This window comes from Syngnathus acus, chromosome 5, assembly GCF_901709675.1.
Source record: "Syngnathus acus chromosome 5, fSynAcu1.2, whole genome shotgun sequence".
In the NCBI taxonomy this organism is placed as follows: domain Eukaryota; kingdom Metazoa; phylum Chordata; class Actinopteri; order Syngnathiformes; family Syngnathidae; genus Syngnathus; species Syngnathus acus.
Window position 1 is genome coordinate 5,245,986 of NC_051091.1, and position 22,789 is coordinate 5,268,774.

The 22,789-nt window shown below is 43.0% G+C and overlaps 3 protein-coding genes and 1 long non-coding RNA gene across 5 annotated transcripts; all 4 read left to right on the forward strand.

Annotated features, from left to right (window-relative positions):
* The first annotated feature begins 113 nt into the window (after window positions 1-113).
* LOC119123564 lies at window positions 114-7,860 on the forward strand. Of its 2 annotated transcripts, XM_037252756.1 has the most exons (4): window positions 114-442; window positions 728-1,293; window positions 6,616-6,659; window positions 6,728-7,860. In XM_037252756.1, the coding sequence occupies exons 1-4, from the start codon at window positions 262-264 to the stop codon at window positions 7,545-7,547; spliced, it is 1,611 nt and encodes a 536-aa protein (XP_037108651.1). In that variant the 5' UTR covers window positions 114-261; the 3' UTR covers window positions 7,548-7,860. The 2 variants fall into 2 exon arrangements, with proteins under 2 accessions (XP_037108651.1, XP_037108652.1); XM_037252757.1 differs by lacking the exons at window positions 6,616-6,659; window positions 6,728-7,860 and adding an exon at window positions 5,569-6,334.
* LOC119123566 lies at window positions 2,390-3,077 on the forward strand. The gene is made up of 2 exons (XR_005098105.1): window positions 2,390-2,742; window positions 2,867-3,077. It is a non-coding gene; the product is annotated as an uncharacterized LOC119123566 (long non-coding RNA).
* Window positions 7,861-8,066: 206 nt separating the features above from the next.
* On the forward strand, window positions 8,067-10,301 carry LOC119123037 (heme transporter hrg1-A-like). The gene is made up of 3 exons (XM_037251815.1): window positions 8,067-8,453; window positions 9,260-9,427; window positions 9,557-10,301. The coding sequence occupies exons 1-3, from the start codon at window positions 8,324-8,326 to the stop codon at window positions 9,691-9,693; spliced, it is 435 nt and encodes a 144-aa protein (XP_037107710.1). The 5' UTR covers window positions 8,067-8,323; the 3' UTR covers window positions 9,694-10,301.
* A 5,960-nt stretch (window positions 10,302-16,261) lies between these two features.
* On the forward strand, window positions 16,262-22,036 carry LOC119123036 (twist-related protein 2-like). Its single transcript, XM_037251814.1, has 2 exons — window positions 16,262-18,131; window positions 21,386-22,036. Exon 1 carries the CDS (start codon window positions 17,311-17,313, stop codon window positions 17,881-17,883), a length of 573 nt encoding a protein of 190 aa, XP_037107709.1. The 5' UTR covers window positions 16,262-17,310; the 3' UTR covers window positions 17,884-18,131; window positions 21,386-22,036.
* The last annotated feature ends 753 nt before the right edge of the window (window positions 22,037-22,789 follow it).

Sequence of the window (22,789 nt, forward strand, 5' to 3'; positions counted from 1 at the left end):
CTGCCCACTGCCCGCTCTTCTTCTGCTTCAGTGAATCCTCGGTGGCTGCTAAACGGCGTGACTCACGGACGCCCTCTTGAGTAGGCAGGGCGCTCAAGTGGGCACTGCTTCCATTGAGATACAGATAAGACTCTGACCGGAAACGAGGGTCGTTTCTTTTCCGGGTTCTCTTTTGTCTCGTGTCGTCGTCGATGCCATTCGAGTCCCGCGCGTACCTCAAAGATAAACAGCTGCTGTCGCGTTGCATTTCATTGTTCCGACATGTCAACCGTCAGCCAAATGCAAGCGTTTCAGATCCATTTAACTGAACGCTTTACCAGCTTCGCCATGGAGGTATCCCAAGAAGTGGCGCTCATTGTGAAAGGATACCAAGAGGAGATCGACTGTCTGCGGTCCTTACTGAACAAAGAGATGAACCCTCGGTGGAATATAGCCATAAAAGGTTAGTAACTTCACTTAAAACATTCACATACAGCGTTTGAAAAATGGGAACGAATAATATTAATCGTGTAGTCTACATAGAAAGTCGCTTCAAGTAGCTCTCAAGCTACTTTTCCTTCTGAGCCTCAAAAGTTGTTTGTATCGCGCTCTCGAAGAATTGTGAGCCCCCCCCCCCCCCCCGAACCATTTTCTACTCTTGCTAACAGACTAGGAAATACTTTTTTTTTTTTTAGCACCTCTTATACCAAAAGTAAAGTAGAACGTTTGTCTTCTTTTCCGCCCAAAGATCACAACAGATTGGCTGTGAGAGAGCAACCACCTGAACTGAACGTTCCCGAGGAGACAGTAGCAGAGCCAATTTCCAAAAGATACAAAATAGATTATACCCAGGTATGGGCTGATGTGACAGAAGACAAGCCAACGGATGTTTTGCGTCCACTTGCTAATACAACTAAAGAGGAACAAACGGAAGTATTAGTGTCATCTGCAGTGGGACAATCTGAGGCAATGGCTGCTATGCAACAAACAGGACTGTCAGAGCCATGTGCATTTGAAAGAGCTGGTATACTTGCACACAAGCAAACCAATGTGTCAGAGCCATTGGCAAATGGACCGCATGAGGAGCATATAGAATACAATAGAAGTTTGGCACTAAAACAAGAGAGTGGAATGGACGGTGGCACCGCAATGGATTGTCCTAAAAGTGAAGCCAAAGAGCAAGACACGCCTGGACTTCAAACTACAACTTTTGACTTCTACACAGCCAAGGAATTCACTCAGCCAAGCACGAGTGGGGAAAACACAAAACAAGACCTGCTACATCCGGAGCGTCCTAAGATATCCCTCAAAAAGGTAATGTTTCACTATTTGTTTGGAAGATGATTGGTAATGTTACTGTTGTGTGGTTTTCAAATTTGTAAAACCAAAACTGGCAAAAGTAGGCATGGGCCGATACTAGATTCTGGCGGGATGATAACCATGAGCAAAAATAATGAGGCATCAACGTGTTTAGAATTATAGCTCTAAAATGTCCTTTTAAAAATGTTTTGCGAAAATATAAACAACATTTTTTAGTTTGCACATTTCTCTACCTCCCTCGTGTTTGGAGGGGGAGTGTGTAAGTGCAAAACGACTTCCCAGTTAGACGCGGTGTGCATAGAGTTGTTTATTTTTTTATTTTCCCCTTGTTTTAGATCACAAAAAAATGAGCATTTCAACAGGGGGGATGTAGAATTTTTTTCTTTTTGTCTTTTTTGCCGCTAAAACAATCAACTGCCAACTACTTGTTTACTTTGATATTGCATACCATTTGAGTGATATGCCTTGCACCTACATTTGAATGGAAGAAGATAAAAGACTACATCAATTGTTCAAAATCTTCCACCCTCAATACGTCCTGTCACGTTATGACAGTTTACATATAAATGGAGAGTCAGGTCCTGTGAAAGAGAACGGTGTCTGGGAATATGGGCATAATTTAGCAATCGATTCGGAGTATGGAATTCTGAAACAAAATTTTCAAGATTCACTTGGACTATACACGGCAAGGAGGAGCACCACAGGCGACGGCTGGAGTAACCCAAGAGCCAGGCACGGGGACGATCTCATCTTCACTCCACTCACTTCCTGACATAATGCAAATAATTCGCCTTGATCTTCAAGCTATCAAGTTCAACCTGTTGTTCAAGCTATCAAGTTCAACAAGTATCAACCAAACAAATGGTTCTACGAGTGGAAAGAGAAGAACATCACGTATCTTGCATACCTACTTTGGCACCATCATCCTTGTTAGTGTCGCTAACTGCAAGTCTGTGGAATGCTGAGACAGGAAGGGTGATTTTTAGAGATTCTCCCCCAAGAGATTCAATGTCTTCTCTGAGGCAAATTTTGTACAACCTAGAACAGGAGCGTTTAAAAAAAAAAAAAAATTGGAATGTTTGAAAAATTTTGGGGGGGGGGAAGATGGAGCTATCTGAAGTTCTAAGTGTGAGAGGATATCCCTCTATTACACCGTTCTGGTTTATTACAAACCAAAAAGTTTTAAAAATGTATTTACGAGCTTGCTACTCAACGATGGAACAAGGAACTGTAAACCAGAGGTCTTATGTGACTGTCACCGCTGGAGGAAGACAGGGTGCTGGACTGCGACAAAGAAGAGCATTTCAGTGGCCACTTGCCATATTTTCTCTTTTGCTGGATGTCAGGCCTTGTAAAGCATCTTCAATCTGGATGGGAATTATCTCGGATGGGAACCAAAAGACGCTTCAAAGAAAACTTTTCTCACAGCCTCAAATTTCTCAGGTAAGTTTCCTGTTGCAGTTGTGTGTGGTGTGTGTGTGTGTGTGTGCGTGTATGTGTGTTGGGGGGGTCAGAAATAAACCAAATAAATCCTGAACCATCCTGATCTTTTATTTTTTTATTCTAGGTGGCATCCAGTGGAAAGAGAAAGCGCTGTGAGGTGTGTGTTGCACTCAAGGACACAAAGACACAAACCACATGCAGAAACTGCCAAAAGTACATCTGTGGGGCACATACTGTCAAATTTTGTGAACAATGTGTTTTTCTGCATATCCTTACATAAAGTGGTTGATTGTTAATGTCAAGTTAATAAATTATACAATAAATCTCAAACATTGTCTCACTTGATTTACTCACTCCTCCAGAGAACTCTTGAGTGTCATGGATTTTTAACAATTATAATTTTATACACTATAATTATAGCTTTGCCAGTGTGGTTTCTTATCACAAACGATCAAGATGGCCAAAAGGTACTCTGCGCAGAGGGCCCTGGATTGATTTTGGAAGAGAGAGAAGTTTTTGATGATGATGTAGTGGGAGAGGATTCAGAATTTGAGGATCACATTTCTGAAAATTCAGAGTCTGACAATGACTCTGAAGAAGATCATGAGATTGAGCGTCAGCCAGTTCCAAAACAAAGACGAGCCACAGGACCAGGCTGTCAGCAGCCAGCCCCAGGACCAAGCAGTCAGCAGCCAGGCCCAGAACAAGCCATTCGGAAGGAGCAAGTGAGGAAATATGGATGTCAAAAAATTCTGAAATTGAATGGTCTTCTCGCCCAAGAAAAGAGCCACCCCGCAAGGCTGCCAATGTGATGAAGATGTAACCAGGGCCAACACGGATGGCAGTTACTCACACACAAGTCATCAAGTCTTCTTTTGAGCTTTTCATCCCAGATTCCATCCAGGAAATTATTCTTGACTGCACTAATTTAGAAGGGAGACGTGTTTTTGGAGAGAGGTGGAAGGAAATGGACAAAACCCAATTACATACTTACTTTGGAGTTCTCATCCTTGCTGGAGTTTTCAGGTCCAAAGGGGAATCCACAGAATCCCTTGGGATGCAGGAACTGGCAGAGAAATGTTCCGTGCAACAATGTCTCTGGAAAACTTTAACGTCATTTCACACCTGATGGAGGAGAAAAACCAAGGAATAAGAGTTGTCCTCGACATGTCTCAGGGACTCAGTGGACACAACATCACATGCGACAATTTCTTTACCTCGCACAAACTGGGACAGGAGCTCCTGAAGAGGAAGCTGACCATGGTGGGAACAATAAGGAAAAACAGGTCAAAGCTCCCACCTCAACTGCTGACTTCGAAGAACAGGCCTGTCAAGTCTTCCAAGTTTGCATACACGGCTGACACATTCCTGGTATCCTATGTGCCAAAGAAAGGCAAGAATGTGGTATTCATGAGTACACTGCACGGGCATGGAAGATTATCTGACCAGGAACATCACAAACCAGAGATCATCATGGATTATAATGCCACATAAGGAGGGGTAGACAACATGGGCAAGCTGGTGACGGCCTACAGCTGCAAACGGAGGACTCTACGTTGGCCATATTCTTTGACATGTTGGACATCTCAGCGTACAATGCCTTTGTCATTTGGATGGCACTGAACCCAGAGTGGAAACGAGTGAAGCTCCAGAAAAGATGGCTCATTCTTGAGGATCTGGGAAAGGCATTGGTGTGACCACAAATTGAGAGAAGAAGGAGGATTCAGGAGGAGAATGCTGGTGCCCTGTCCACCCAACTGACAGAACCACAATCTGCAGAGCCTGAAGTGAGTGTGTGATGCTGTTGCAGTACATGCCTGACACTCATGTCTTGTGAGAGAGAGAGCGAGAGAGAGAGGTGTTAGTAAAATTCCGGATCTTTTCATTATTCTAGGTTGTGAACACAAGCAACAAAAAGAAGCGCTGCGAAGTGTGCGGACCCAAGATGGACAGGAAAACACGATATACATGCATCAAGTGCAAAAAGTATATCTGCAACACACACACAGTACAGCTCTGCCCCTCATGTATTGGATAGGCTAGTGGCTAAAGGCCATGCGTTCAATGGGGCTGATGTGTTGTCTTGACTGATATGTTTACTCTGTGTTCATGTGTTTAGCTTGTGTTGTTGTGCACCTGAATGGGTTAAATTGCAAGTTCAAAGAAATAAAAGTCAGTAGTTTTGAAAAACCTTGCTTCACTTGTAAATTTGTTTCCACTCACATCTTGATTTTAATTTGATTTTCTTTATTATGTTATGAAAAAAAAATCCACTTTACTTTTCCTTACTCGTTTATATTTTAGAATTGTTTTTAATATGTCGTATGTAGGCATGGGCTGGATTTTGATTCTGTTGTTGTAACTGTGAGCAAAAACAAAAGGTATTACCGTATTCAAGTTACAGCTTTAAACTGACCCTTTTTTTAAAAACCTATGGGCTACTGTGGGCTAAATAGTACCCGCTTGCACCATTTTTATTTTAATTAGGACAATGCACAGAGCAAAAAGGCATCCGCGTCTGCAGTGTGTTGTTCGTCTTGCTCCCTCCCTCCTATTAGCGATAATCGTATCCTGGACTTTTAAAACCACAGCAAACCATCAGGCCAATAATTGGCCCGTGCCTAGTTGCATGTTAAATACATTTTCTGAAGGGCTTGAATAAAAACCACAGTGGACCCTTTTGGAAGTCCAGTTTGCAGGGCGGATAAACTAAACACTGTATACAGTATGAAAGTTGAACTTTTAAGGATAAACACTAAAGTGTTTTTTTTTTTGTTTCATTTTCATGATCGTTTCATATGTGATACCTATCCCACGTCACCACAGAAGGGTACCCAGGATGACAAGCCAAAGAGGAAAACGGTGATGACCACTATAGCACTGAAAAAGGAACTTATCGCCAAGTGGGAGAGAGGCACACGCGTCTCTGACTTGGCTGTTCAGTACAAAATGGCCAAGTCGACGGTATCGACCATATTGAAGCGAAAAGAAGCCATCAAAGCTGCCGATGTGGCCAAAGGGGTCAAAACGCTGAGCAGCAGAAGAACTGATAAAGTGGAAGAGGTGGAAAAGGTTCTGCTCGAGTGGATCACTCATAAACAGTTGAGGGGCGACATTGTGTCAGAGACCCTCATTTGTGACAAGGCAAGGGAGCTGCACAATGCCCTCACCCGAGACAACCCTGGGGGCAGTGCGGAGGAGTTCAAGGCCAGCAAGGGCTGGTTTGTTAATTTCAGGGAGAGAAGCGGAATCCACGGCGTGCTAAGACCGAGGGAGGCTGCAAGAGCTGGAAAGGGAGATATCAAGAGATTTGAGGATGAATTTCAAAACATTGACATCCAGCGTTTTCTCTCATAACACGTTTTTTTTTTTTTTTCGTCAAGACACCAAAGAAGAGCGAAGAAGACCTTTAAAAGGGCTCGCTGTCCTGAGACGTTGCCGGTAGGGACTCCAAAATCAAACTACTGAGGCTCAACGTGCAACAACAGGGACTGTCGGAGTATCGGGACTTTTTATGCACCCGCATAACGTCATTGCACCTTACAATGCTCACTGTTTAAAAAAAAAAATAATGCTTGTCACGTATGACAAATGTTCTGGTTACAATTCAGAAATTCAAAATAGACAATCTCAATTAAACACCATTTAAGAACCACATATACTGCACTAAATTATGACAGTCATTAAATATTTCATGTTGACTAAAGTTGGTCCTCTGTGTATTTCTGTTTGATTGCCCAAAACTTTCAAGGGTCTACTGTTAGTTATATTACAAATATTTGGACATAAAAAAAGATTTATTAACTCATTTATTGAAGCATTTTGCAGTCTAGGCATCAAATCTCTCTCTTATCTCCTTCCCCCCAAATCAAGATACCTGAATGTTGTGTGCAGAAGACCATCCTAGAATTCCCAAGGTAAGAATGATTCAAAAGCACATTATCAGATTTTCATTACATGCTTGATGTTGCATGATTTATTCCAGGAAAAGGCCCGACAAGTCTCCAAATGTTACTTCACCACCTCCTCATACTTTTTTGGCCAAACTCAACCAACGCTCCAAGGATTGTCCCGAAGAGAACCCCCCGATTCCCAAAATAGAAGATATGGACATCACTTTCGATCATGTTCCTCAAGATCACCCCATGTCCTTAAAAGGAGATTTTACGTATCACGATAATGTTTGCGAGTGGCCGCAGCTTCCCCTGCCACATCACACCTCAACGTGTGTCGAGCGGGAGATGGCCGGCAATCTGGAGCAGACCGCACAAAAAAAGAAAGAAGCGAGCCGCAAAGTTCAACCGGGACCGTGTCAGCCACAGCCCCTCATCTTTACCATGGGCAAAAAACCCTCCATATCATCTCAGCAAGAGGAGGAACTGAAGAGTCAAGCACTTCATTTGTATTGTCGCAACGTGTGTGTCAACTGGAGGCCCTGCGATTTGGTTTTTGACTTGAATTCTCCATGGCTTGGGACCCGGCCTCATGGCTTGGTGTACGACCCAAAGCAGGATCCCTGTTTTGGACTGGTATATGTCAGCTGTTCCCCCCTCCGGAGTTTTGCGGACTGCAAGTTCTTGAGATTTGAGAATGAAGAAGTTTGCCTGGAAAACACAGATGAGCACTACGTGATCATCCAGGCACAGATGATGGTGACGGGCATGTCATGGTGTGACCTGCTGGTGTTCGCCAAGGAGGACGCACTGGTCCAGAGAATCTTCAGAGACAGAGTCTTCATTGAGAAAATGAAAGCAAAGGTGGAGGAGTATTATTTCTATCAGTATTTGCCACATTTTTCAAAGTAAGGGCTGAAGTTCTGACATGCACTGCAATTTGTTCGTGTTACTGGAAGAAGGTTTTGGCAACAATACATTGTGGTTTGTTCTTTTTTTCTCCATGAATCTACCCTGAAAAAAAATCCCCCACTCCCCTATGCATGTGTTCTACATTACTCAGAGGGATATATTATATAAAAATATAGTAATTATATTGTTCTTAACAGGTGACAGTTTATAGTTTATACTGTTTTAGGTGTAATTAAATGAAAGTCAGAGATTTGTATTTCGATTCAGTTTGCTGTATATATTGCAAATGCATTAAAGGGTGGTGCCCTCTCAATCGTGGGCTAATTTCTTGTGTCAAATAGAGGATATTTAATTAATATAGAAAATAATAATTCAATAGCATTGCACAAAAAGAAGAAATTGCTACGATACCAAAAAAGGTTCGATAGGTGTCACCTTGATAAGTGTCATAAATATCCAGAAGTCGAGATTTCCTTCTGCGCCCCAAGAGGTCGCTGCGCTCGCACAACAGAATTGATTTGCCCAGTCAGTCAGATGACGTAAAACGGACGCGTTCTATTTGAGACTGGCCACAAGGTAAACATTCGATTGTAAAACGCTGTGCTTTGGAGAAGGAGTTTTGTGCATGACAGCAACTGTGCCACGTTTCTCTTTTTGCGCCTATGCGCTCACCAAACGGTGTTTTGAAGCAGCTCACACTTTTCAACTCGTGAGCCTCTCTTTTTAAAATCTCATTTTAACGCTTGTTTGTTTTTTTTGTTGTTGTTGTTGGTACAATGGCTATAAACAAAACGTACGTGAGTATTGGCTATGCTACGGTCGGTTTGCTGGTGGGGACGTCTGCTTTTCTGGTCTGGAACGTCGTGTACCATCAGCCGTGGACAGCAGCAATGGGAGGACTGTCAGGTAAAGTGGAGCGAGAAACGTGCACGTCTCAAGTCAACAAACTGACTTTTTAGATCAAGAAAAAAAATGAGCCATCCTGCACACCGACTTATAAAATACATGATTATTAAAACATTCCCACGTTGGTTTTTACTGCTACCAAAACTGTAAGTTTGGCCCGAGCCAAATTGTTTCCTAACATTTTAATCGCGAGCTGAGATTACATTTTCATATTCTAAGAATATCTTATTGTATCATTGACGTCATGTTTTTTAAAGCTGGCTGAAGCGGTTCCCAGTGGACGCAACCATTTTACAGTCATTTAGAATGTGCGAGTGGATCAATGAGACGTTTTTCGATGTGGTGGGCTACGATCCACTTGTGTAGATTTGGCGAAGCCTCACTGCATGTGACTCAAGACGGGAAATGAAGCGTCTCTTCGGAAACTTGCCGAGTCATGGTGTGAGCACAAGGGTCAAAAAATCTCCAACTCTTGCAGTTATTGTACATGGGCAGTTAAGCAACAGTCTTTTCTGCAATCGTAGATCTTGTACGTAACAAGTTTTCCGACCCCACTTGTGACTATTTCTCAAAATAGTGACTACTGGCAGCAGTAGTGACTAAACGATCGGGAATGATCGTTGTAATTGCGTATAGGTACCGCAGGGTGGCGGCAACGCATAAAGCACCATAATGATTTACTCACACATTTAGTTCATCATTAACATTGTTTCATGCTCCTTGCGTGTGTTTTCATTTTCTATGTAAGTGAGTATGTGTAACGATTGCCCTAAACAGGGATGTTTTTTTTTCCTTCTGCCTTTCAGGTGTGCTGGCACTGTGGACGCTAATCACCCACATCATGTACCTGCAAGATCACTGGCGGACCTGGCTAAAGGGGCTCAAGTTGTTCTTTTCCATTGGTGTATTCTTCTCTGTGCTCGCGGTCGTTGCTTTCATCACCTTCCTGTCGATTGCCATCCACTACAAGGAGCGTGAGTACTCATTGGTTATGTAGGAGTGAGGTTGAAATGTGCAAGCTTTTGAGTGGATGAATGAATAATTCTGTTACATCAGTCCATGCTAATATAAGTAACAATGTAATCTTTCTCTCTCTCTTGCAGCCCTAACTGACCCTCGTAGTCTTTACCTGGCTTGTGTTTGGAGCTTCATGAGCCTCAAGTGGGCCTTCCTTCTCGCTCTGTCAGCCCACCGCTATCGTAAAGAATTTGCCGACATCAGTATCCTCAGTGACTTCTGAAAGTTCTTAATAATGTCACACAGTAACTAAAGGGACCAGCTTCCATCGTCTTATGCCAGAGGAGACTATGTGATGGATGACTTTTTAAAGGTAATACTCAGTGTTTGGATGAACTTTCACCCCAGTTACCTCTTTCCTTTGGTGGTCAGTAAGCACACGATGACACACTCGCACATACACACACACACACACACACACACACACTTGTGCCATCTGTAAATGCAGTTTCACGTGATCGCCAGTAGAGGGCCTTACAAATCCAACAATCCGCTTTATACCGTACAAGTACAGATGATGTTTCACAATCACATAAGTGAGGCATGACAGTTCATTTTTCATGTTTTCCCTTCTAAATTTTGTTTTGTTATGTGACTTGACCTTTGAATGAGGTAATGAAATTGGACTGCTGTTTTATGTACAATATAAAAGCTGTGCATGTTTTTTTAAATTATTGATTCCATACCCTCTTGATAATATTCAATCTAATATAACATTTGATATGATCAGTGAGATTATTTGTGCTGTCTTTTCACCATGTGAGAAGGTATTTTGTGTATTCAAGTGAATATTTTTGTAGAAGAGTAGCATTAATAAAGTGCTTAAAAATACCTCTGAGAAATGTGAAACACACACACTTCCCTTTTTTACTCAGAGGGATTATTTGACAGTTTCTGTTCCTGAACAATATTTGATTGCTGTGTCAAAAGAATAAAACTTGGGGTTAGAGGAATTAGCCATCAGCAAAAGTCACTGTTGGGTATTAGCAGCAAGATTTGCACCAATGAAAAGGCTCAGCCAGCGGCCTGAGAAACATTTCTGAAGAAAAACACCCTTCAGCGACGCCAAAGCGACAATAAATGCTGGCCAATAACCTGAGTTTTGAAGTCCGCCAATTACACAGTCCATATTTTGATTTTGTCCATCAAAAGTTAGCTGACATCCGCTTGCTGCAGTTTGATTTGGTCGGAGCAATTTTTAAATGTGTGAAAAATATACCTTCACCGTGTGACTCTTTCCCGTTCATGCAACACTCTTTGGTCCACTGTTTTTGTCCTAATTGCGTTCAACTAGCTTGTTTGTCAGCTCCCACAGTCTGCTTGCATCTTGGTAATTGCAATGTGGTGGTCATATCACCATGGCAACATTTTTAGCTGAGTGTTATAAACTTCAACATTAGGAAACTGAAAAACTACTCGTCTCAGTTTCCACTGAGCGGAATGGGGGTTTGAAAACCAAATGCGCCCTATTAACTTTACATACTAGCCTGTAAAGTGTGTGCGTGTGTGTGCGAGCGCGTGTGTGTGTATACATGGTATGTAAAGAGGGGAGGGGACTCATTTTATTCAATTATGGGACCCCTTTCTACACAAATCAGGGAAGGAAGTAGTCTCGAAATATTAAATGCAGTCTGGCAGAGTGCGGTGAGGCTGGGTGTTTATAGTTTAGCCTTTCAAATATCTTAAATATCCCGTACAATGAAAAGCTCAAAAGCTACGGCTTTTTAACAACAGAGACGGCAGAATGGTCCATATATTACACAGCAGGGGTCCTCTGAGGACCAAACTATATTGATTGCATGCAATTAAATACAGTGTTTGATTTTAAACAAATATATTATGAGCATCTGTGGACCAGCCTGCATTGCGATTCTGAAAAAAACAGAACTGTTATAAAAAGCAACAGGACATGTAAACTCCAATCATCATATTTAGAGCAGCTGATGGAAATTATGACAGGTTCACTTATATGATGATTATTGTGTTGGTAAAGGACAAAGAAAAAAAGGAAGGAGACAGAGAGAAATAAAAAGCTCACATCTTGAACTGTTAGAGAACCAGATGGGCTTCTTGACATCAAGAAGCTGCTTTGGCATTTTAAGACAGTGGTCCCGGAATGATTTCCGAGGAACTTCCGCAGATTGAGTCGGGCATATATTTAAGGAATATCCAAAGTGAGAGATCCAAACGGAATCTGAATGTTCGAAGCTCTTTGCGATATGGGGTGGGAAATCAAACACTTTGTTTACTGCACTTAACTATATTTTCCTGGTACTTGAGTATTTTATTATTGTTGTAATTTCGAAATCAAATATCTCAACCCTCTTTGTCGTGGTCTCTGCCGCCCCTGCACGCTCTTCCTTCGGGACCACGGCGAGCTTGCATCTGAAACATTTTAGGGAGACACATATTTGCCGTTTGCAGCGAGCACAAAGGGATCTGCCATGACAGGGTGTGTTTGATGTGGCTTCACAGGGGGAACCAGAACCAGAGCTAGGGATTGGAAAAGCCATGAAGAAATGTTAGCGCTATGTAACTTTGGTAAAATCACCTAATCTAATGGAAGAAGGGATTGATTCAATGTGAAGGCCAAGTCCTTTGAAGCGGGGCCGCCGAGCTTTGTTGACGTTCCTAATGCAATGGCTCTGTTGTAGAAACGCCGCATTCCTCCGCAGCTCGCACACAAGACGCCGTAAGTCCGAACCGAGGTGGATGCGTGACAGCGTCACATCCCAAGCGGACGCTGCTTCCCTTAACTCTTATTTGAAGTGTGAGATTATAGAGATTGCTCACGTGTTGTTGGGGTCTGGGGTTCCCAACAAAGGCCTTTCAGGCCTGGCAGCAAGATAGTGAGATAGAAGATGATCACGTATTTTTTTTTTCCCAAAAAAGGAGGTTTTTACAAAAAAGAGAATCATCTGTAAGATCTTTTCCCTTTGAGGCTTCAGAATTGGCTTGATGTGAATCGTGGCATCAATCAAAACATGGGAACATTTGGAGCCTGGAGATCATGTTTTTGTGGCTGTGAGCGATGAGGTCACCAAGGACCTCAGTACAGCGGAATCTTATAACTTGAACACCCCTGAGGTCACACTTTTTGGGGGGAAAAAAAAAAAAAGAAATCTCTCCAGATTGGAAAGAAACTGAGTTATTCATCAGAATATTGTGCAAAGAAATGCAAGAATTCATTTTGCACTTTCAGTGGGTTCTTTGTGTCTTTTTGTGTGTGTGACTTTTTGTACACTACGAATGTATTCTAATTTTCAGACCAATTCAGTGACATTTGAATCTCGTGACACCCTAGTTGGGATTCATTGATGTACATTAAGAACAGGCATTTTTCTTTTTGTCTTGTTTTTCATCAGGCGTGACGAACTTCCACGACACGTGTTACATAACGTGACAATTTTTCTATGATTTCCCTTGAGCGGCAATCTGGAGAGCTGGTAAAGCCCACGGAGGCCATATGGTCACTGGGTCTGCTGACTCACTGCAAAATTTTGCACACAAAACGAAGGGACTGCAATGAATTTCAGCTGCTGACTCAGCGGTGAAAACGACTTTCATGTGCTGCCTTGCTATAAATAGTGTTGCTTCATGCCTGATGAATATGCAAAAATGTTCTTTTTTATCTCGTGTTTTGCGCCCTCGCCTAAGCCGTCAAGAGAAATTCAGATGTTCATTTATCTCTTTCAACCCACCGTGTCCTCTTTTTTTTTTTCTTCCCCAAGAAATTGGGTCACTTGAAGGTTCCTATCAACACTTGGTCCACGTATGTGTTTCACATTAGCACATGCACACAAAGACCATCTGACCTCGTGTTTACCCATGTGGACATGATGCAGCATGTCCACGCAACCTCTCTCCTGGTCACGCTCTCTTTGACAAGCAGAATCACTTTCCATCCTCATCAAATTGGGCCTGAGGTCTTTAGCGGTTTTAGATTAGAAATGCGATTGTTTTTTACAGTCAAGTTGGAATTTGGAACTGCATGCCATTAGAAGAGGCAGAGAAGGTCTCCTACTAAAGTTCCACTTGTCAATATCATGCAATCTAAAAATGTCTAAAAGTGAGTCATGGATCCGACGCAGCGTGGCGCAGTCCTATCTCAGCTGTGAGCTCCAGCGGGACGGACCCCTGAACTTAAACAGTGTAATCAGAGCCGGGGCAGGATATTAGCTAAATTACACATGAAAGCTGGGATATTTGAAGGAAGCCCGTGCGCTAAATATTATGATAAATTATAGCCTAATGCAAGAAGATAAGACGCAGCTACACAAGGATAATAACGGCAGGCACGCAGCAGGGGAGCTGGCTGTTTTTGAAGAGATACTGCCACTCCATACATGAGAATAACATCTACAAACATTTGTGAAAACAATCTCACCTCAGGGTCCACTTGGTGGCTGCTTTGGAGCGTGTGATCTTATCGCATGATTCTCAACAGATGGAGCTTTGCTGCTTTTGTTTTCCACACAACTGTCACGGTTGGAATATGCAAGATTGGAAATGACCTGAAACGGCCAGTGAGGTTTCATCCATTTAAATACTCATGACTAATGCCACTTTCTCTATGCAGGAGGAGTGAACTATTATTCGCGAGGATACTAAATGCATGATGCAGATGGAGCAAAGTGGACGTTGTGGACTGTGGAGCATCCAGACACAGCAACAGGGCAAGTTAAGAATGAATTTTTTTCCACGTTTCTGGCCTCAAACGATATTGTGGCGGAAAATCTGCTTTACCATGGTCACCTTTATAGTATCAGCTGAGCACACTTTGAGCACTGTCTGACCAGGTACTAGTACCTGGTACTGCCTACTTGTGACTATGGAAAATTACACTTGTTAATTAATTTTAACACTTAGATTAAAACATCAAATAATAATATATATCTAATTATAAAATATAATTTGCACGTGGACTGTAACATGAAAAGAGTCGAGAGTGTTGTCGACAAGGCACCGAAAATGCAACTAATTTGATGAACGCTGGACCGTTTTGTCTTCAGCCACATAGCGTTGACTCAACCTGCTTATCATCCACACCTCCCGTCCTCATTATTAGTTTTCACCCTCCCAACCTCCCCCACCTCCACTGCACCCTCAGCCTCCCCCCGGCCGCCATCCTCCTCCCCAGCCACTCTAAGTGGATACCCCACAGGAAGGGCTTCTCCAGGGGGGAAATGGGTCCCAGATGTGCGCCTTTGTGCCACTATCGGCTCCTCAGGAGGGATGGAGCCATGGAAGGATGGGTGTGTGGCTGAGAGGGGGGAGAGGAGGGCGCGCGTGTGCGCAAACATCAATAACAGCAGCCGAGAGGGCGAAGACTCCCAGCGTGAAGTCGAGGGGGGAATTTTAGTATCGGTTCCTTTTGCTTGAGACCGCGCGGGTTTCCAAACACATCACTTAGGATTGGTCACAGTCTTGTACACCTTCTCTCCGCAGCTCTCCGACCTTTCTCCATATGATGGTAATTGAATTGACGGCATTATGAACTTAAAGAAAACCGTTTTTTCTTTTTTATTTCCCCGGAGCTCTTCAAACGCTTCACCGTGGCCGTATTTCATTTCAGAGCAAACCATATGGCGGAGAGAGCCCGACAGACAATGCATATCTCGGTCTTCTTTGATACCTAAGCCCCCCCTGTGTGCGTGTGGAAGCCTACATATACACTGATATATATCAATATACCTGTGATCTATTCTCAGCCACAGAAAGGGTTAATTATGACCACTGTGGAAATAAAACAAAGACAAAAGCAGGGCCCAAGTGTTTAGTGAAACATTATGTCAAGGCTCTGACAAGAAAATGAAATGTGCAACATCAATCAGACGATGAGGACCAAGATCAAACGGGCCTCCACACTCCTGCATCTGGTTCTGTTTGGACAGCCTCACCCCCCGCCCCCCACCCTACCCGCCCTGCACCCCCAACTTGCCTTTCTTTCCCCGTTTTCTCCTTCTCTTCCCGCGAATCTGCGACATTCCTGCTCGGCCCCCTCGCTTTTGTTCACTCATGTTTTCCATCACGTTGGCACGACGCCACGCTTTTGCTAAAAAGGTAAGCGGCGGCAACAATAGCTTTCCGGTGCCGCCGCTGTCTCCAGCAGGTCTCCCAATAAAGCCAAATCTAAAGCCAGTTAATCCGAGAGTGGACCTGGCCTGTTTTGTAACATAGTTCACTGTCTCTCTACTTTTGAAGACCGCGTGAGTTTCAAGTTGATTGAACCCAAATGGGGGGGCGAGCCACTTTCCGTTGAATGAAATGTAAACCGGTGCAATCATGGGGCTCATCAAAGATGCTCACACGCAATCACGCTCACACTCCCGAGGTCCACTTTGAACCCGTTTTGCTCAGGAGTCTCTGAGGTCACGTCGGCTCAGTTCAGGAAACACATACATGGCGGATGGTGAAGGTGTTGAAATCGATGCATGAGTCATTCCAGGTTAGTCACTTTGCTCGTGACGCAAAAACTTTGTTATGTACGGTTGCAAAATTTCTGGGAATTTTCAAATGGCAGTTTACGGGAATGAACTGGAATGAATGGAAATGATTGCAAGTATAGTAGTGTTCCCTCACTAAATCGGGCTTCAGTTACTGCAGTCTTAGTCTAGCGCAGGTTTCCTCTTTTTCTTCCTCTTCTTCTCCTGCTTCTTCATCATCATCTTCCAGACTATTTTTAGTCTAAAAATGAATGTCTAAAATTTAGACATTTATGATTCCGTCCGCCTGCCCGCCCGCCCGCCTGTCCGCCCGCCATCCATCCATCCATCCATCCATCCATCCATCCATCCATCCATCCATCCATCCATCCATCCATCCATCCATCCATCCATCCATCCTATCACAGCTGATGCAAACCAGAGGCGAGAATCGAACCCAGGGTCATTTGACTGCAAATGCTCCACTGTGCTGTCATTACATGTTGTCATGGAGTGAAGCAGCCCACTGTCTCCAGATACACATTGTTTTGGGTTGCCAAATGGAGGAAAAGAAACATGTGTTGACTTGAGCCCGAGGACATGGATAGCACAATTAGGTGCTCTCTCACCTCTGCAGTCTCAGGTCATTGGGCCACGGCGGGGTCAAAGGTTGTTCTGTCACTGAGCAGCACAGCTGAGGCGTTGGGTCATCAGTGAAACAAGTATTGGTCAGGTGCTGGAGGTTTTATGGGAGTCAGGATTGTTTTCAACAATTTAACAAATTGATTGGCAAAGTCTGAAAAACATCCGAGTTAAAGTCGGAAAAATCTTGACTTCTTGAGATTCTAACTTGAAGCTTTTGCGTCGTGCTTTTTTCAACTGTTTCTTTTTTTCAAATTCTCAAGAATGCGATTTCCTCTCAATGTTGCCTTTGATGTTTTCCCTCCAGTTGACTTTTTTTGTGGTAGTGAATGAAACGAGAGTGTGCATGTGGACCCAATCTGGAAACCATAAAGCCTCCGTCATCGCTGCAACATGAAGTCGGGGACTTGTGATTGGCCGAGAGGACCACTTACCCCCGTCTTCTCATCGCCCGCCCAGCCGACGCGCACTTCCTGCTCCCCTGCCCTGACCACGTCCCCTGCAAGTGTGCGCAACCAATGAAACATGCCCACAGGGCCCAAGTCAGCGTTTGGTTATAAAAAGGGCGACGGTGGGGTGGCCTGTCAGATGGTTTGTTGTTATTCCGTCTGCCAGGTTGTGACGGGAAAGCGAAAGTTGAACGAGCGGGAATTCGAGAACGGCCACCGATGGACATAAAGTTGTAGGACAAGAATTTTTTTTTTTTTTTTACAGGTATTTGAAAGGCAAAAGAGAGAAGACAGAACCTTTTGAAGGTTTTTGGAAGGTGGAAGATGAGAGAAGAGGTGTCCTGCACTAACTCCCCCGAAGGAGGTCTAGGGGCCAGCGAAGAAGAACTGGAAAGAGGCTCCAAGAAGAGCCAGCAGTCGGGTCACCGAAAACGATCCCCTCATCCCAAGAAAGACAATCTGGCTCAGACGGAGGACAGCGTCGCCGGCAGTCCCACCGGCCTCCTGCCGTCCGGGCCCAAGAGGGTGAAGAAGAGTCCCTCGACCGTGGTGAGCCTGGCCCCTGCCTCGCTAGGCCCGCGGCCCGACCAGCCCTTCGAGGACCTCCACTCCCAGCGGGTGATCGCCAACGTGCGGGAGCGCCAGCGCACCCAGTCCCTCAACGACGCCTTCGCCTCGCTACGCAAGATCATTCCGACGCTCCCTTCGGACAAGCTGAGCAAGATCCAAATCCTGAAACTGGCGTCGCGCTACATCGACTTCTTGTACCAGGTGCTGCAGAGCGACGAGATGGACGCTAAACTGGCCAGCTGCAACTACCTGGCCCACGAGAGGCTGAGCTACGCATTCTCCGTCTGGAGGATGGAGGGCGCCTGGGCCATGTCCGCCAGCCACTAGGACCCCCTCACTCACGTTTCCCTCTCTCTCTCTCTCTCTCTCTCTCTCTCTCTCTCTCTCTCTCTCTCTCTCTCTCTCTCTCTCTCTCTCTCAATCTCTTATTCTACATTTCTTATTTAAATCTTATTGTCTAATGTCTCACGTCGTCCATCAATCTGCACCCCTTCCAAATTCACTTCCACTGTTCCCCTCTTATCTGTCCCACACTTATGGCTGTTGCTGGAAGACGCTCCACTGCTAACCCTCAGGTACAAACACACACACACACACACACACACAAATCCTGTATGACATCAGTGTACAGGCCCGCCGCATGTTTACGTCTATAGCACACAACCGCTTTGGCACGCCAACATTTGCCTTTGAGCTCAACAAATAAATAACGAGGCAGGAAGGAAACAGTTATATTTACATTGATTCTGTTTGGGCGAGACAATCAGGCACAAACAAGTCGCACACATGCATTTACGTATTCTTGTTTGATTAAGTTAAGCTTTCAAAGCGCAGACTTTATCTTCGAAAAGAGTATTTGTGTGACACGCATGTAAACGTATACGGAACCCAACCAAAACATTAGTTCTGTGTGTCTTCATTTATCTTAATCAAAACCAGATCAAAAATTGATCGACACATCATTTGAAATTGTCAATTAAAATTTAGCTCTAAAACATGTAGCTTTTGTTTAATCGTCAATTACCATAACGGCGTACACTATTGAAATGAAATGATTATTATGAAACCCTTTTAATTTTTAGATATGCACTAAGTATTTCATAACATTGATAATGCAACGAAGAAAGAATAACAAAACTTCTGGGTCTTTATGAGTAAACCCCAATTTTTTTCTGCCTGTTTAAATATTTTTATTGGCGATTTTAAACCAAAACGATCACATCTGTATTGATTCTTAAAACAATGGAACAAAATGAAACCGAATAATCTGTCTCAAGAGTCTGAAATTCAACATCTCAATAAAAGTTGATAATCCCAGAAAGAAAGCATTTAATTATTATTCTATTGTCAGGAGTGTTGCACTAGATCATCTTCAAATTTCTTTTTTGGACACTTGATTGTTGTGCAGGTAAAGCACATGAATCCAAAAGATGCCCCTCGCTGCCCTCGTGGTACTCGATAGAGTACGTTGCATGTTGCGTGTTGTATCCAGTGTCGTGCAATCAGGCGGCAGCGCTCGGGGCCCAGACAAGCAGGAACCTTTAGATTGGAAACACTTGTGAGCTATTTGGAAGGTGTGCGGACTCGGGTGAGGGTCATGCGTGCATGTGAGCTTGTGTGTATTTGTTGTCAGATTTCATTAGTGGTGCACCAATGTGTGTGTGTGTGTGTGTGTGTGTGTGTGTGTCATCTGAACAGAGATCATTTTATGTTTTACTTTCATCAGCAATGTCAATGAAAATACATCTCGGTATCATTGACTGAACCCCCCCCCCAAAAAAAAATCACATTCTCTGAAGTTTCAATATGAGAAAAGTACCCCAGCTCATACCAAAGGCCGGTGAGCGCACATGACAATATCCAGACACAAACGAGCAAGCGTGTGCTCACTGCAGGTGCTCTCGCAGTTATTATGAAATCTCAAAGGGCCTCAGCGGCGTGCGTGGAAAGCCGAAGCCGAGCGTCCTTGAACGCAACGCGTTAGTTATTACCGTCCACTTTGCCGGCTCTGCTTGTTCTCATCAGCTCGGCCTTCGGAGACCACGTCGCAACATCGCGGGCCGCTACGGGCCAAAGCATCTCGTCTTGACCTCGGAGCACATGTGTCAAGAACAGATGTGGCTCACACCATTGTTGAGCTGACTTGATGAATGGAAGAGAAAATATGCGGCATTTTGGAAAATCTCAACTGCTATACTAGAATGCGAGTAAAGTTATATTATTGCCCATTTTCTACATTTCTCCCATTAGTTGTTCTTTGTTAAAGTAAAGCTCCATTTAAAAATGATTTTTAAACCGTTTAAAAAAAGCCTTAAAGGTCTCTTCAAGTGGTTGCCCTGAAATGGACACCTTGTGGCCCACTATGAGGCAGTAGAAGCATGTGATGTCTCTCAGCCAATCTGTGAAGGAAGAGAATGCTAATGGGGGAAAATATATGACCCCAATGCAGGGGTCAGCGACCTTTTTGAAACTGAAAGCTGTTTCTTGAGACGCTTAATGAGAAGCACTAATGGTTTCGTACAGACATCTGAACTATAAAAAATTCTGATACTTGAGTTAGCTATGACTAATAATAATTTATATACAATAATCTCACAATAATAATCTCACAATTATAATCAACAAAAAAATCACAAGGCAGGATGTAAATAAATATTATTATGCAACACTTTATTTTGATTTTTACGCCTGCAACGTTCCTAGGAAATTATTATTATTAGTATTCTCGAATTTAATTTAGTTTGAAAGGGAATTTTGCATTCAAAAAAGTGAATGTATTGTTGCTTTCAAAATCTGTACTCAATTATTTTGTATTGTGTTTTGAGTAATTGCATCATATTTCTAGACGTCTTTGTCACTCGTCAAAGAAAGAAAAGACAACATGGCTTCATCATGATGGGCAAAATGATAGCATGCGTTTTCACGTTGAGTGTGCATGCCTCGCTATAATTAACTTGATTCATAAGTTTAGGACACGCACACACATAAACACAGAGAAGATAGAAGAGCATTTTGATTACAGTCTATGCAGAAAGGGGACAGCAGTTTTTTTTTCCGTTCACAAACAAACATCCCATTTTCCAAGCTTCACATGTCCATGTTTTGTGTGTGTGCGTGTGTGTGTGTGTGTGTGTGCGTGTGTGTGGGCACGTGTGTAGCATACATTTTGGCCCGAGCTGTGGGACGCTCTTGGGTTCATCATAAATCTTTAGCTGCTACTCTTCACTGATCTGAGAGCAGCTGTGGCTCATTTTTAAAACGCTTCATGCACAACTTGTGGTTTGTGATAGTGGTCTTTATTTTTAGACTGATTCAAAATGGGAAATTTGTGAGTTGAATGTTGACTACTCCTATCCAGGAGTGTGGGCCTGAGACTGTGTGCATGCAGCTGCAGGGATGGCGATGCATGGCGCTTGTTTGATATGTAGGCATATTTTTTTGGGGGGGGGTTAGGGTTAGGTATGTCCACATCACTCGATTAAATATTGGTCAAATATTTGAAAACACACAGAAGTATTGAAGCTGAAAACCCAAAATCTAAGAATTCCAAAACGGCTTATATTTACTAAGTTTTTAAAAATGTCAAATGTTTATTTATAAAACTGCAACAGCATGTCAGTATATAACCTTTCTGACACATTGTATAATATGAAAAAAAATCATGACAAATATTTAAATTAGAAAAACTAAATGAAAAGTAATATAGAAGATGAAACTAACATTGAAAATTAAAGTAGAGAACCAAAAATATTTTCTCTCCCATGTTACATTTCTCTTGTTTTACAAAATCAAAAGTAAGTAAGTCACCCGTCTCTTTATTTCTCTGCAGAAAGCCAACAAGTGGAAAATTCCGGCGGACAACAAAAAAACCCGTCATCCAGACTTTCTTTGGCGGAACTTTTCCCCTCTCCCTTGGACCCTTGCTTGCCTCCAACTTGACTCCGAACTGAGTGAGGAGACGTGACAATCCAGAAGTGGACTCTTCCAAATGATGCTTTCATCAACAACCAGCTGGCCTGCAGTGACAATGAAACAAGACGGGCGCCCACAAGCGCTTCTGATGGGAATGTTTACAGCTAAAATGCTAATAAGCTAATCACTCCAGCTCCGGCTCTCAAAGGCCCCACTCGTGGGAAGACGGAGCGCATGAGGAATCAAATCTGATTTGGTTCTGCAGTGGTTGGACACCTTTCCGCATCTGATTCTCTTTTGTAAATAGAATGAACTGCTTCCAACATCCACACATGCAGAAGCATTTCTTCTTCTGTAGAGTTTGTGCTGTGTCATACTGTCATGCAAGAATATACGATTGATGTATTTCTGGCATTTCATGAGGCAAATGTGTTTTGAAATGTTGATTAGGAATGCTACATCATTTAGAGGTGCAGAAGTTGCTCTTCAATTTGTATAGTTTTGCATCCGCTTGTGATCTTTGTTGTGTCAGCTCCTGTGGCCAATAAAACTTTTTTTTTTGTAGTGACTGCTGCATTTCTTAGAACAGTGTTTCCCAACCTTTTTTCATTCACGGCACACCTTTTCATTGGAAAAAATCTCGAGGCACACCACCAACAAAAAGCTGTTAAGTGTTACACCAGCTTCTATATTAAAATCAGTTATATTACAACAAAAGACGTAAAGTTCTATTCCTATATATGTATGGAGAGTCGAATAATTGAATGAAAATAAATAGTAAATATTCTTTAAATTGTATTTCTTTTGTAAATGAAAGTGTATATATATATATATATATATATATATATATATATATATATATATATATATATATATACATATTGTCATATTGTCATATAAAGCAGTGAACCAAATGTCAGATTTTTATATTTTGATTGGCGAATATAAATACAAGGGTTAGGGTTCGTGAACGAATCACTTCCTAAAATGATTCGTTCTTTTTTCAGTTCATATGACTTCAACCAGTAGGTGTCGGTAATGCGCATTGAAGCTGGTGCCACCACGCCGTAAATCAAAACGAAGAAGAAAATGACGTAACTTCCTGTTTACGAACGAGTCGTGAATTGCTTTTCCCGTTCCCAACTGAACGAAATCTGTGAGTGAACGAGTCAGTGATTTGCATTTCCAGTTCATCGCGAGAACGGATCAGCGAGGGAACGAATCCTGACTTTCCCGTTTGCGAACGCGCTAATGGGTGAACTGCCTTCCCGTGCATCAACGGATAAGTCAGTGAATGTGTTGCGTCTCCTGGCGTGAACTA